General features: G+C 46.4%; 1 protein-coding gene across 4 annotated transcripts in view; it reads left to right on the forward strand.

Annotated features, from left to right (window-relative positions):
• Positions 1 to 15,099, forward strand: part of PDE2A (phosphodiesterase 2A) — a 733,167-nt gene that overhangs the window by 575,617 nt on the left and 142,451 nt on the right. For all 4 annotated transcript variants that reach the window (XM_029602059.1, XM_029602057.1, XM_029602058.1 and 1 more), the window contains 2 exons: positions 2,854 to 2,895; positions 7,103 to 7,171. In XM_029602059.1, the coding sequence (XP_029457919.1) occupies positions 2,854 to 2,895; positions 7,103 to 7,171 (111 nt within the window). The remainder of the gene's footprint in view (positions 1 to 2,853; positions 2,896 to 7,102; positions 7,172 to 15,099) is intronic.

The raw sequence follows: 15,099 nt of genomic DNA on the forward strand, positions 1-15,099 counted from the left end.
TATCCAAGGGCACACAAACGGTCTCAGCTAGCACTCGCTTCCCTCTTGCCTGTCCCCATGTGGGGGTGAAGGCAGATCTTCTTGGGTCAGGCAGTGGTGTGAAACCCTCTTTGGGAGTGTGAATATCTCACTGGCACGCCATCTAAATCTGTAATGCTGTTGCTGCAGGGACAGACAGGCTGGGTGTTCAAATTCAATTTACTGATTCTTCAAAGTGAACTCGATGTCCAGTCATCCATTAACTGTGAGAAATTACAGCTGTCTTTCTTACCCTGCTCTCTCTTTCTCCAGGTAGGTGGGCCTGTCTCTCAGGTTCCTGGGATGTGGCTTATCACTCTTTTGCTGAGCGCATGATCTGTCCCAGTGGGTCAGAGAAAACCCATTGGTGAGGGGGATCCCCCTTAATCCCAGAAAAATCCTACTCGAGTCCAAATGTTCAGTCTCGGTCCCTTTCACCCAGCCGGTGTCCTGGTCCCTTAGGGTGGAGATCCAGATCTTCCTCCTCCTTCTCAAACTCCTGATGAATGTAACCTCTCTGGAGGAGAGATCTGATGGTAGAAGAGGAAACTGCTAGCACAGCCCAGCTTGCCAGTGAAGAGGGGTGGATAAAAAAAACCCTCCTCACAACACAAGAGGAGAAAACACTTCAGAGCCAAACTTCTCACTCTGGGTGATGCTGTCACTACTGCTCCTTCTCTGGACTAGGAGGGTGGCTCACAGGTCTTCTGCTCCCTGGCCTCCGGATCCAGGGTGTCTGCCCTTCACCAAAAGGGGTTCAGAGTTCACACTAGTCAAGCCTGAATCACTAAGGGGTTTTCCCGTGGACACAAAATTGGAGAAAAGTCTTAATCCTAAATTAGCAAAAGTCTCTAAAAAAGGAGGCAGTTCCCTATAAGGCGGGCTGTGTCTGAAAGGAATCTCCTCTAACACAGAAAATGCCAAGTCAAGGTGATAAGCCCTAACTCAGAGGAGTACTCCTCAAAGGCTAACTCAAACTGACCACAATACTCCTACTCCCCGTTCCCCATACATGAAGAGCTACAGAGAATGATCTGACCCTTTGGCTAACACCTACCAGGGCAGGGACCTAGGGCCATCTAATGGGCCACCCACGAAAGAAAGATTCTAGTTTCATTCCCTAAGGTCTGAGAAAAGGTTTGTGTTGAAGATCCAATAAAATCAGATTTAGAAAAGAAGTTCAAGGTCAAGTGGTAATTCTGCGAAGTCAGAAGGAGGGAGACTCAGGGAACACTTCCTTTACTGAGCGCAACTGGAGGAATCCAGAGCATTAACCGGATTCAGAAATGCTTGGGACTGATACAGAAGGGTGATGGTAAGAGCACGGGTGAGAGATCAAATAGGATCTAAGATCACTCTGAGGGCAGGGCAACTGGGCAGATTGAGTTGGCCAACTGTTCAATATCATCGTCTCATAACAAGAAGTGATTCAGGGTGCCAAGAGACTGAAGAAGTGGAGCGTTCAGCTTTGCATAGTCCGCTTAACCAGACACTTCAAGGGGTGCAGATAGACCGATCTACAGAGCAAGGAGCGATACATTTACAGACAGTAATGCACTGGTATGTCAGCTGAAAACCAGTTGCCATCTGGTGGTCAGTGAGCTGCCTGGCTGTGTGTGGTATGGAAAGGTCCTTGCCAATGGTTTTTATAAAAACTATAATTACATATCTTGTGTATAGCACTGCTATTTTATCTTTATATACATGCAGACTTTCACAAAGAAAATTCTTTGAGAAGTCCATAACTTTTCCTTGCTAGCACTTTTCCACATTTATTTATTTATTTATTTAACATTTTTATATACCGGGATTCATGTAAAAAATTACATATCATCTCGGTTTACATTATAACGGTAACAAGCATGTAAGAATGCAATTACATTGAACAGGGCATGTGGTGGAAAAGTATTTATGCTGTGATTCAATCTGTTTGTCTGTCTGTCTGTCCATCCATCCATCCAGAGGCAGAATCACTTTCCTCCAACTGGAGTGAAGCTCAACCATCTGTCTAAAATTAACCCTGTTGAAAACAAGCCACAGGTCATGTTCAGTAAGGTCACTTTGAACAGTGCTGGAAGCTAGATGCATAGGCAAGAGTTCACAGGGGTCTAAAGATTTGTCATTCCAGAAGCTGGAAGGATGAGGTGGTTCCAGTATTACTGAGGAGGATGTTAAGACCGTTTAAACAGAAACATGAAGTCTGGCTCTTCCCTCCTGATGATTGCACTGCATTGCCGGTGTAGTCACTGGAAAATGCCGTGAAGGCTGGGCTGTGTTGCACTTTATTTCATTTAATTTCTTTGCAAAGGGGCTTTGCCAGTGAAAACGTGACTGCATGAGGAGTAAAACTTTGCAGGTGGTCCTTCCAGAGGCTTTCATCAGCCGACAACAGTAATTCACCGTCTTCTGACTGCAGCCTCTAGGCAGGATCACTCTAAGAGCCACTAAAAGTGTAAAGAGAAGGGATTTTTCTTTCCCACGTTATTAAAAGAATGGTGTCCCCCCCTGCAGATGGAGACATATTAGTAGGTCTTGTTTTCTGTAGCTGTCAAAGGTTGGTGCAAGTCTGGAAGACCTTAGGCCAAAGAAGAATCTCAGAGACAGGCACGTCTGAGAGCACCCTAAAAGCACTGTGTGGCTGCGTGTATTATATCTGAAGGTACCCCCAAAGTGAAATGACTAGGTAGGGACACCCCCGATGCAGCATCTGCACCAACTCTGAGGCAGGTTTCTATCCATATCTGATGGAGGCCGCTCATTTTCAGGATCTACCTTGGCAAGTCATAGAATGAATTGCTGACGCTCTCGCCTCCTGTCTCCTTTCCTTTCCTCTAGGTTGTCGGAGGGAAAGTGCTAGAGGAAGAGATCAGTTTTCCGGTAAGCTGATTAATATCCTTGCCAGGTCGACCAACAGCAGCAGGAAAATGAGAGCCAATGTTAAACATGTGCGGCTGATTGAGCTGAACACTTGATATGTTTTTAATGTGGGCTGGCCTGTCTCAGGCCTGGGGGAAGGAATGGGGGGTTTCCTCAACCTGATACCCATTTATGCATGTAAAAGCCGCTTTTCAAAATTGCTCCTAGAATGGAAGAAAAGTCTTAGTAAATTAGACCCTTGAACTACTTGGATATATAGACATAGAAGTCAACAAAACATTTGTAGGCAATCCATTTTTATTGAACTAATTGAATATTAGTGACTAGCTTTCAAGAGCTATGTATTATCCCGAAAAGCTGTCGTGAGTTGTGTTTCATTTTTAAAGTACATGGACCAACCTGAGCTAACTTGTTCCACTGACTGGGTGCGTGAAATTGGGACTGTCTAAAGCAAATGTAAGTGACTGAGCATACTAATGAGTGGTGCTGGGTGTGAGTGAGCAATTTCTGTGTCAGTTAGTTAATGAGCATGAACATGTGGTATAGGGTATGAGAGTGTGCCTGAGTGCATATGATTATGGTAATGAGTTTGTGTGTATTGTTGGGTGTGAAAGAGTGAAGGTGTGTGAGTGATTATGCATAAATGGGTATGATTATGTTAATGAGTGAAACTTATTGGATATGTGAGTGAGTGCATATGATTATGGTGATGAGTGGTTATATATTAGTGAGTGCATGTAAGTTATTGGGTATGAGTGTATGAATGTATATATTATTGGGAATGAATGAATGCATGTTTTTATGTTAATAAGTGGGTGTATTTGAGTTTGCTCCTTGGATTGCTGGTGTAATGAGAGACACTGTCATTGAGATGCTTTTTGTCATTCTCACTTTATTTTTGTACCTTTGGAGACAAAATTATATTCAAGAAAATAAGCTCTTACGTGCAGGTGTAAGAAAGTTTTAGGCACCCCTGGTCAAATTGTATGTTTCACTGAATCTCCAAGTGAACAGAAGCTGACACACAAAGTTAACCAAAAGCCATGCACGTAAGACTGAAAGAAGACACACTGGCAATCAATAGAAGAGTAAAAGGTGCACTTCCAAACAAATTTCAGTGTCCCAATAAAGCTTTGGTAGGAACATCTGTCGGAATCTTTATTAACAAGCACAATTTATAGTTTTCGTCTGCGGGATGGAGTGAAGCAAGGCTTCCTTCTGATAGCTCTCCCATGCAAATCATTGTTGTGTGAGCAATTCTCTAGTGTGGACAAATTACTCCAGTGTCAGCTAAATCTCAGCACCAAACATGGCTAGATCTGCATACATTAAAATTTTCCCTTGCTGAAAGCCTAAAATTAGGCCTCAAATTTTTACTGGGCACCTAAATTTATGGGCCTAAAAAATGGAAGTAGTCTATGGGTACACGATCAATCAAACTGATTGACAGGTGAGATAAGGATGACAGCAGCCAATCAGCGTTCACTTCCGGCCTAAGTCCCGCCCATGCCCTGCCCACTCCCCATAGAAGTGAATGGGTTTGTAGCTCCACCCCTTCCCACCTCCTCCCACCCTCAACCCTTCCCCCTCCCATCCCTGACCACACACCCTCCTGCCCTGCCCCTAGCTCCACCCAGGCCCCACCCATGCTCCTCCCCAATAGAAGTGAATGGAGAGGCCCCTCCCATGCCCTGCCCCCAAATCAACCCCCTATGATGTCACTGGTAGCCCCACCCACACCCCAAGCCAAACCCCCTATGATGTCAGGGGTACGACATCACCGGAAGTCCACCCCCTCACCACACCCCCAAAAACACACCCCCTAGAACGTCATCAGAAAGGGCCTTGTTGCTTTTTAATGATGACAGAATTAATGGACTCTGGCTGTTTTTGATGATCTCACCAAAAGTACAATAAAAACCCAAACCACCCCCTAGAACATCAGCAGAAATGTCCCTGACGCTTTTTAATGATGACAGAGCCGGAAGCATGCTTTTTTTTTCTAGCCCCTCTGTTTTAAAAGTTACTAGCTGAGAGGTGGCAGGAAACTGTGGCTCATTCTGTACACAAGGATTTGGTTTTCTTTTAAAAAACAGACCACTGTATTTACAGCCATATAAAACAAGCATGCACCAGCAGATCTTAAAGAAAATTTATTATGACCGAGGCGCTGTAGGGAGTTTTGCTGGTATAAATCCTGACTGATTGGCTTACGGATCGAGATGCTTATTCGCCCCACAAACCTGCTAGGGTACATTTTAAAAGAAACAAAAGGTGGTGAACTGCATGCAATGTATTTTGCATAGGCATACCCAAAACATGCAAGACCGGGTGTGGCGAATAAGCATCTCGATCTGAAAGCCAATAAGTCAGGATTTATACCAGCAAAACTACCTACAGTGCATGGGTCATAATTTTCTTTAAGATCTGCTGGTGCATGCTTGTTTTATATGGCTGTAAATACAGTGGTCTGTTTTTTAAAAGAAAACCAAACCCTTGTGTACAGAATGAGCCACAGTTTCCTGCCATCTCACAGCTAGTAACTTGTAAAACAGAGGGGCTAGAAAAAAAAAAAGATTGCTTCCGGCTCTGTCATCATTAAAAAGCATCAAGGCCCTTTCTGATGTTGTTCTAGGGGGTGTGTTTTTGGGGGTGTAGTGAGGGGTGGACTTCCGGCGATGTCATACTCGTGACATCATAAAGGGTTTGGCTTGGGGTGTGGGAGAGGCCTCTCCATTCACTTCTATTGGGGGGAGGAGCATGGGCGGGGCCTGGGCAGAGCTAGGGGAGGATCAGGGGCAGGTGGGATCAGGGGCAGGAGGAGTGGGAGGGATGGGGTTGAGGGAGGAGGAGGGGGCGGGGCTACAATCCCACTCGCTTCTATGGGGAGTAGGCAGTGCTTAGACCGGAAGTGAATGCTGATTGGCTGCTGTCGTCCTTATCTTGCCTGTCAATCAGTTTGCTTGATCATGTACCCATAGATTACTAATGGGGGGAGCCAGGGTGGGATAAGCAAGTTAGACACTCAGCCCTGATTTCCAGTTACATGGAACTGTTGAGGTCAGGGCATGATCTGGAAGACCAAGAAAAATCTTTGCTGGAAATCCACAAAATCTGGTCAGCTCTGCAAAACAGAACCCACAGATCACTGCAGATGACCTGCTGAAAAGTTTAGGTGACGCTGGAGTAAGTTGTCCACAGTACAGATTGCTTACACAACAATGATTTGTGTAAGCGATGTGAACCCTTGTTGCTGTGCAGCCTATGGAGTAACCCCATAAGCACTCACCGACAGCTGGCGGAGGCTTCACCTGTACCAGCCCCTTTTCCCACAGGTTGAGCCGTTGGTTCCGAGGCCCGGTGGGACTTAGGCGATGGCCTCTTAGAGGACCCCATAGATGGAGGTCCAGGCAGGCAGTAGTCTAGTCTGTTTCCAGGCAAGGGGTCAAATCCAGTGGTCAGTCCGAAGAGAAGACAAGGATGAGACAGGAGGGACTGTCACAGGAGGGCAGGCAGGCTGGAGAGATGAGGCAGGGCTGGATGCAGGACTCAGGAATGCTGGCAAAGTGGAAGGTACGAGGAGCCCTTATACGGGACTGAGGCTGCTGACGTTATCAGTGGGCACCCCAGACTTTTCCCGCTGTGGGCCCTTCAAATAACGGGAGATTGGCGCGTGCTCCTAAGAAAAGCAGGAAGAGGAGCAGACATGGCAGCGTCCCATGCTGCAAGGGTGAGGCCTTGCTGCCAGTGGCATCCCAGCCGCATTGCCCTGCTGCGGGCATTGGGGGTAAGTGTGGCAGTTTGCGGGGGAAGCCTCACGAGCCACCAAACGTAACGATTTGCATGGAGGAGCTGTCAGAAAGAAGCCTTGCTTCATTCCATCCTGCAGACAGCAACGATAAATTGCGCTTGATGATAAACATTTTCATGTATGCAGACAGGCAAGTTTAGTACCGAGATCTTTTGAATATTCCTCAAGTCCTACCATTGAGGGTGGGCTTCAGGAATACTGAGGACCCAATTCATGAAGGCTTTTCTCCCCTGCTGTGCCTAGGAAAGATCAGGTCTATATAAAAGGAAGAACAGTGAACAGAAACTCGCTGATCAGACACACAGCTGATTGCACTGACAGATTTCAACATTTCCCCGTTTGCTGTACATGTAGACTCCCCTTCCTCAGCATCTCCTCTTGTCTCATTTCCTACAGCTGACATTTGGACATCTGGGACAGGTTGTGGACAAGAAGAAATCCATCTCTTTGCGGGACATCAGCACAGTGAGTATCTCCAGGGTAGAACGTGTCCCTACCTGCAGGGCACAGAGAAAAAAGTCTGTTTTCAGCGGGAGTATGCCCAGCTCCCATTTTGTGAGCTGTCTTTCCCTTCTCTTGTACCTCAGAGACATATTGATTGAGAATAAAGCCAATCGCCAATAGACGTGCCTTAGGCTGACACCATCAGTGCTGTCCGCCTAACTCCATGTTTCAGGGGATGTGAGTGCAGTTCCGCTTTTCTCTTTGACATTCCAGTTCGGTCTGGACTTGGTTTCCCTGCAGAATGTATTGGCACGGGAGTTATAAAATAAGGACCGGCCGAATCTCTCTTGATGACATGGAGGCAGGTTGACCACTCTGCTGTTTCTTTTCACTAGCATCCTGGGCCTGCCCTGCTTGTCAGCCGTTCTAACTCTGCAGCTCAGACACATTCTTGTTACCTGTGTAACCCCCTCTTGGTTTTCAGGGTCTCTAATGCAGGGCAAATCACAGCAGTCCCCAGGGCAACTCTCACTGTCCTGGATCTCCTTCTCTGCAGCAGACAGCCACTGGGGGGCCAGGCTGGCCTCTGGGGCCTCTGGCTCTCACTCCAGCAGTTCTCAGCAGGCTGGATCTTAGCTCGGAGAAGACAGGCAGAGGCAGGGAGCGATGTTCAAAAAATAGCTTATGGCAACTTAAAATTAAGATCCAAGTTAAAATGGAAAAACATCAACACCACCTAATCGTCTTGCAGCCCCTGTGTCTGTGCCCGGCTCACCTTCCCCGGAGACGGGAAAGAAAACGAAATCTCTCTGTCTCTGTCTTCCACAACAGGCAAAGGAGATGGTGGTGAGAAGCTATCTCCTTCCTTCCCAAAAATAACCCCAGCTTCTTCCCCAGATCAGTTCTTCCTGCCCACTCTCACTGTGCACAGGGCACTGCAGCACCCGGGTCACTGAATCTCTGCTTGGACGGGGCACCCCCATCCTCTCACCTCACGCACGGGGGGGGTAGCAGGACAAAAAACGTCCCAGGCCCCACCGCAGGTCTGGGGGAGGCTCTACTGGGGTAACTGGGCCTCGCTTATCCCACTGGTGCAGGCAGGGGGCCTGCTTGGATTCACCAAGAGCAGAAACCTTCCACCACCTCAACCAACAGCAACATCCAACCACGTTTTCAGCCACGCTCAACCCCTCTGAGCCTGCTCGAGAGGTGCCTGATCCGGGGGCGACGCTGAGGTGGGGAACAGTGCCGGGCCGAGAACACCCCCAAGTGAATAAGTCCCTCTCCGGTCTCCCACTGTGCTCCATAGAAAATACAGTTTAATTCCGTTTCTTCAGAGGGAAACACAATGACAGTCTGATGGAGGCAGGCAGATATGCAGCTCAGCAAGGAAGGACGCAGCGCAGGAAATCTTTCCTCCTCGTTACACAGCTCCCAGCTTTAGAGATGGCCGCTCGGTAACGCACACACAGGCTGCCCAGGTAACTTTCCTCCTCGTATCCCTCTGTGGCAACCTCAGCCCCTCTCTTCCTTCACTCCCCTGTTATGGGTGCATTGTTTACTCACTGCTCAGAGTCCTCCGAGCTTGGCTTCCTGGTGCAAATGAGTTCCTGTACGGGTAAGACATAGGATCAGTCTTTTTAAGTCCTGGGCAGTATTGCACCCAGGGATTTCAGTGGAAAATCCTTCCTCCTCTCCTTGCTGCTCCTTTCTGTCAGTCCTGGGAGGGGATCACAGCTCCACGCAAGTTCTGCAAGTGCATATCTGAGGCAGCCTTTTATTATCTCTGATAATTATTAAGCCCCGGTCTTGCTTGTCAAAGAGGATAAGTAACATCCCTTGACACAAAGATGACCCAAGGCTCTGGAAGGTTCCTGTGGTCCAAAAGATTGACCTCTTGCCTCTGTGCACATCCTGTGCAGTTCCAGCAGATGTTTACTTTGGAGATTTCCATCCCATTAGAGGAAACCTGTGCTGCACGGAAAGTCACTGAAAGATGAACCCCCAGCACCTCTCGTGGCCTAGGTTTTTTACTCCTCCTCATCCCTGGATTCCTCAGCTCTGTCTTCTCGCAGCACAGCGGCCACTGTTTTGGGGGGAAGGGGGAGGAGATTACTGTCCAGTCCTGGGGTTTGAACTCATATCCCAGTGCATTGCACTATTTGCACTGCCACTTTATTTTTCACTGGAAACCAGCACTAACAGGATCCAAAATGCATCAGAAAGCCAGGATTGGCTTATGTGTCCCTCCTTGATCCTTCGGTTTTGGACATTTTTCATCTAACTTCCTTCTCTCTGAATTTGCCCAATTTCTGCGCACTCCAGAAAGGGTTTAAGATCTCCCCCTCATCCTCTCCTGCTGGCATGTGTGCTAGAGGTAAGTTTCTGTCACTAGCCCCCTTTCCCATAAAGGAAAAAGACAGTTTTAGGAACTTCCTTCCTGTTCTCCCAGGACTTAAGAACGCCTGGGTTCCATGCCTTTCAACCGCGGGAGGGGAGAGGGAAAGGGAATGAACGCTCCCCAACCAGCTCACTGTTACAAACCATCTACCAGAGGGAGGAAGAAAGAATTTAAAACCATATTTTTGGGGGCTGGCGGTCTGTGATGGTGCCAGGGATAGTCTGCAGATTACCGTAGCAGCCCACTGAGGCAACATTTTCTTCAGTGGCACAATCAAAGGGGGCCACGGCAATCCACGGACCTGCCAATCATCGGTGCCAGTGCTGCTGCTTCTGTTTAATTCTTTGGTTCTTCAGCTGGCATAAGAAGCTCTAACTTACTGCTAATGGGTCTGGCTTCTGCACCAACAAAAGTATGCCCACAGTAGATAAAATAGTCAGATTATGCAGACTCAGCTCATGAATATTCACCATGCTTATCATGGAAAATTAGACTTGTTCCTGGATGCCCTGGAATCATAAGCACCTAGCCCTAGCTAGAGAAGGCAGAATGGACCCCTAGTGACGCCAGATGAGGACACCAAAAGGGATTTTAGCTACTTGTTATGCATCAGGGTGGCTAGTCAGATACTGCTTGGCACTGGTCTTCATTATGAGCCTTCAGAGCTGGTTTTCTGGGTACCAAAACATGCAATAGCAAGATTCTTAGACCACACCCATCTAATGAATGTGGATATCCTGAAAATTGAATGAGGTGGCATCGAGGATTGGACTTGAATGGCTCTAGGATAGGTAGGGGGTGGTGCTCCCAGCTCGCTCATGCAGCTTTGGGTCAGATGACAAGAGGATTCCATGAACACCAGAGTGCCGGCCTCAGTCCCCCATTACCTCGTGTCCCAAGCCACTCTGGCATGTAATGAGCACAGAGGAGGTAAAAAAACTAATCAGCTGGGCTCCCTCTGTGCTAGAAGCAGACCTGCAAAGATGCTTAGTGGTAGAAGGAAGAGGAATTTGTACTTGAATGATACGGAGCCGTGCATAGCCCTTCCCACTCTCCCTGTTCTAGGGCCCTCCCCCACCCTTTCTTTTAAGACTTCTCCCTTCTCTTTTCCATGTTCCAAGGACCTGATAAACTTCTCTCCAGTGTTCCAGGCTGTCTCCTTTGCTCTCTTGCTCTATAAACCTGCCATGGTCAGGTCATTAGGACCTCAGGATTCTGAAAATGACTCAAGTGTGCCCCCTAGTGGTGCGCTGGAAGACCTTCGGGCCTGCTCTTGCTGCGGTGCTGGCTGCTCTCTGCTCTCTCCCTGCGCCCTTCAGGAATGACAGTTTTCACCAACAAAAGGCTGCAGTGACAGATTTAGTAACAGCTGATGCAAATAGATCAAAAGGTTTGCTCTGATAAGAAAGTGATTTACAGCACCAGTGTCCCTGTCTCGCTTGGGATGAGTGCATGTTTTTACCAGATCAGAAAAATAAGTGTGTACATCTTTCTTTATTTTCTCTTCACCCACCTTCCCCTCCATATTGTCTTTGTGTGGGCAAGACATACTTTAGAAGTTTCGCTTTGCTACATTACTGGTCTCTCCTGTAGGAGAAATCAGTCCCAGCCACCTGGAATTTCCATAGGCCCATGATACCTTCCGTTGGGGTCCCATAGGAGTGATCTATGGGAGCTCTGCACTTCCCAGCTGACACTCAGTATTTTGCTGTCCCTGGTTGCATATTTTTTTTTAATTTGTTTTAGTACAGCTGGGGTTCATGACAATAGCCGAACAGGCTGAGCCAATCCTAATTTTGCCCCAATGCATGCATTGAGTTTGTAGGTCTGAGTTTCTTAGGGGAAATCAAGAAGAAAATCCGACCTATAAATCTGAGCACGCTGCGGGGTAAAAGCAAAAGTGGCTCGGCCTGTTTGGTCGACCTCAGATGAGGTGGCAGCCCTACTGGAGGGTGAAGTGTCGACCCCTCTATAGGAAGCCACAATTTCAGTGTTGAGGCATGTGCTGTATGACCTGGACAGACTGCAGGTAAATAGAGCACCCGGTGTAGATTAAATGCTCCTCTCTGAGGGAAAACCTCTTTGCACAGATTCGCCCCGCCAAGCATGCATGGCTTTCTCTGCAACAAACAAGTACTTATCGAATAAAACCCATTTCACAGTATGTGGTGACTGTGTTTATCTAGGTTTATAGTTCAGCGACTCTGTCGCATTGGCTCAAATGACGTGAAGCTGCATTTTTCTTCTTATGCCTCCTCTGTTGAAAATTTCAACCCAGAATGTAGGGATCTTCCAGCGAGAGTATATCAGCAGGGGGATGTTAAATAGCCCTTGTGTGTGTGTGTGTGTGTCTGCGTAGGGCTTCAAAAACGCAACTTTTCAAATTACTGAAAGGAGGCAAGATACTCTCTGGCATGATGCTTTCCTCTGCCGAAGATGACCTGGCAGAAAAAATCTACATAATAATGTAAGAGGATGGCTCTCAGTCTGATTCACAACCTTTGTTCCTCGTGGACAGCCTGATTCAGAGCACCGGTCTTAATGTTGCACCTATGAGATTATGAGTGGCTAATTCAGGGCTGAAGGAGTAACATAATGGTTAGAGAACGAGGCTGCGAAACAGTAGATGTGACAATAGTCATTCCTACCCTGGACATCCCACTGTATCTCCCTGTGGGTTAGGTGCTCACTTAAATTGTGAGCTCCTGTGGGTACTGCGTGTACATAACTCATCTGGAAATAAAATATTATAATAATTTCTGAATAGTGCCATGTAAGATGCCTCAGTTTAAACCTGATGGTAAACTATTCCTTCTATGCAAATTGTAAAAAATTTTATATATATATATATATATATATATATATATATATATATAAAATAACTACACTTGCACCTTCCCATATACAGGGTATATACATTATGAAATACACAAAACAAAATACTATTCTGAACCATAAGCTACATATTTCAAAAGTGTTTATTACAAATCAAACTGTTTTATTAATTCTATGTTGTTTAACATACCAGAGACATGCTGTTTTAATTACAATCCATACTACAAATAATTGGTACACTTGGTATTCCTTAAATCATTACAATATTTGCTACAATGTGTTTGTAGGACCTTTCCTCACAGAGTCAAGACATTTGCCAGGCTCCCTCTCATGGTAATTGGTCCGTTTTACTTTGTATTTTTTTCATTTCTTTAAACGTTATTTTTTTAAAAACTCTTTTCTCATTTTTTCATTTTTTCACACACCATTTTCCTACAGACTCAATCCCACGCTTGAAAGTCAGTCACTTTTCAAAAATTTATACGTTCATGAACAGTACTTATCTGTACATCCCATGAGAGGGAGCCTGGCAAATGTCTTGACTCTGTGAGGAAAGGTCCTACAAACACATTGTAGCAAATATTGTAATGATTTAAGGAATACCAAGTGTACCAATTATTTGTAGTATTGTTTACAACTGGGGTACTTGGAATACAAATAGTTTCAGAGCCTATAGTGTTGTGATTAATTACAATCCATACATACCAGCCTCATAAAATGGTTGAAAACAGCACCCAGTGCGCTCAAGGTGCAGGCACACCATGGACTGATACAGCAGCAATAGGATATTTTCTGTTTGATTCTCCATTAGGGGTGTGCAGAGCAAAAATGATCATTTCCTTTTTACTTTCTTTTTGTTTGAAACATGTTACTTTTTTTTTTTAGTTTTGTTTCTTTTCTTTTCTTTTTCATTTTGTTTCGGTTTCGAAAACTGGGGGAGACTGTTTGCAAATACTATGTGCTATTTCCTGAAACCTCAAAGAAAAAAAGGAAAAAAACTCAAGCAAGACCCCAGTGACCCCCCTGCCCCATCCCCGCCAGCCCTGGAGGCGCCTGAAGTTCCCCCAGAAAAAGTAATATGTGATGAAAAACCACCGTTAACATGACCTGCCCTCAACCACCACGCCCTCCCTTATGTTTAAAAAATAGCTCCCCCTGGCTGCCAAATCCCCCCCCCCCCCCCCCACCCCCAAAGGATACCAAATCCATCCTGGTGGTCTAGTGGTGGCTTGAGTGCGACCCCTCTGCTCCTGGACTCAGCGGCCGCCATTTTCAAAAAATGGCACCGGCCTTTTGCACCTATCATGTGACAGGGACTACCCAAAGGCAGCCCAACTAAATAAATAAACCGGGTCCATTTCGTCGTATTTTGATAGCAGTAAGGCACTCGCGGTTCGCACGTTTCTGAGAAGGCTGGGGGTCAGTTTGTTGTGTCCCCCTCACCCGGAGCATGCAGCTCCAGATGTGAGCTTCCCTCTCATGCACTCTTGCCCTGGCTTCTCTGCAACTCCTTCATCCCTACTTCCCGCAGCCTTGCTACAGTGGATTGCGGGCTATTTATTGCTAATGCCAAGCTGCTGCTGCAGTGTTACCAGGGGAACCCGGGAATGATTTTCTGGAGTTCTGAGTGTCAGGGTTGTACATTATTCTGATGCACCCATGGAGCTCAGTCCCCTTAAAGAGAGAACGAACATTACATATGGAGAATTCTGAGCTGGCAGCCTCCCCGCCAAACACTTCAGATGTTTTCTACTGGGAAAGCAGTCTTTCTGCTGGCTGGTTAAAGTTCTTATAATTATTGTTTTTGTCGTAGTTATTCATTGTGTCTCTCGCTTGGATGAGCATAACTGGTCTAGCAAGAACAGGTGATACTTTCATTAACTGCTGGAAGCATCCGCAGCACCATTTTTTTTTTTTTTTTTTAAATGGGATGAATTTTTTACCCAAATCTCGGCAAATTCCATGGCTTTCCATGGAAGCGAGCCAAGTGAATTAATCGCCACATTCTTACCCCATGCAGACCGGATTCTCATTTTTCAAGGTTACTCAACAGAATGGTCACAGTCCGCCTTTGAGCACAGCAAGAATAAAAGCAAGCAGGCTCCCACTGTCTCTTATGCGGTATTTCAGAAATGCAAACCGGAAAGGAGCATTAATTATCCAGCACCAATTAACAGCTTTGCTACCATATCATTATTTTTTTGCAAGAGTTTTGAAACAGGTGCCCTGTAATTGCTCTCTGAACCTCTGCAAAGGTTAACCAGAAAGTCACAGATTACCTCACACGCCTAAGAACTTTCGGGCCGATACAGTACAGTGCGCTCCGGCGGGGCGCACTGTTAACCCGGGTTTGACCGTGCGTTTTTGACGCGCTAGCTTTACCCCTTATTCAGTAAGGGGTAATAGCGCGTCCAAAACGTGCGGCCAACCCCCCTGAAACTAATAGCGCCCGCAACATGCAAATGCACGTTGATGGACCTATTAGTTATTCCCGCACAATCCAGAAAGTAAAATGTGCAGCCAAGCCGCACATTTTACTTTCAAAAATTAACGCCTGCCCAAAGGCTGGTGTTAATTTCTGCCTGCACAGGGAAGTGTACAGAAAAGCAGAAAAAAATGTTTTTCTGTACACCCTCTGACTTAATATTATAGCGATATTAAGTCGGAGGCCCCAAAAATAAAAAAAAAATGTTTTTTAATCGGCCCGCGGGTT

Source organism: Rhinatrema bivittatum, chromosome 5 (assembly GCF_901001135.1).
Source record: "Rhinatrema bivittatum chromosome 5, aRhiBiv1.1, whole genome shotgun sequence".
Classification (NCBI taxonomy): domain Eukaryota; kingdom Metazoa; phylum Chordata; class Amphibia; order Gymnophiona; family Rhinatrematidae; genus Rhinatrema; species Rhinatrema bivittatum.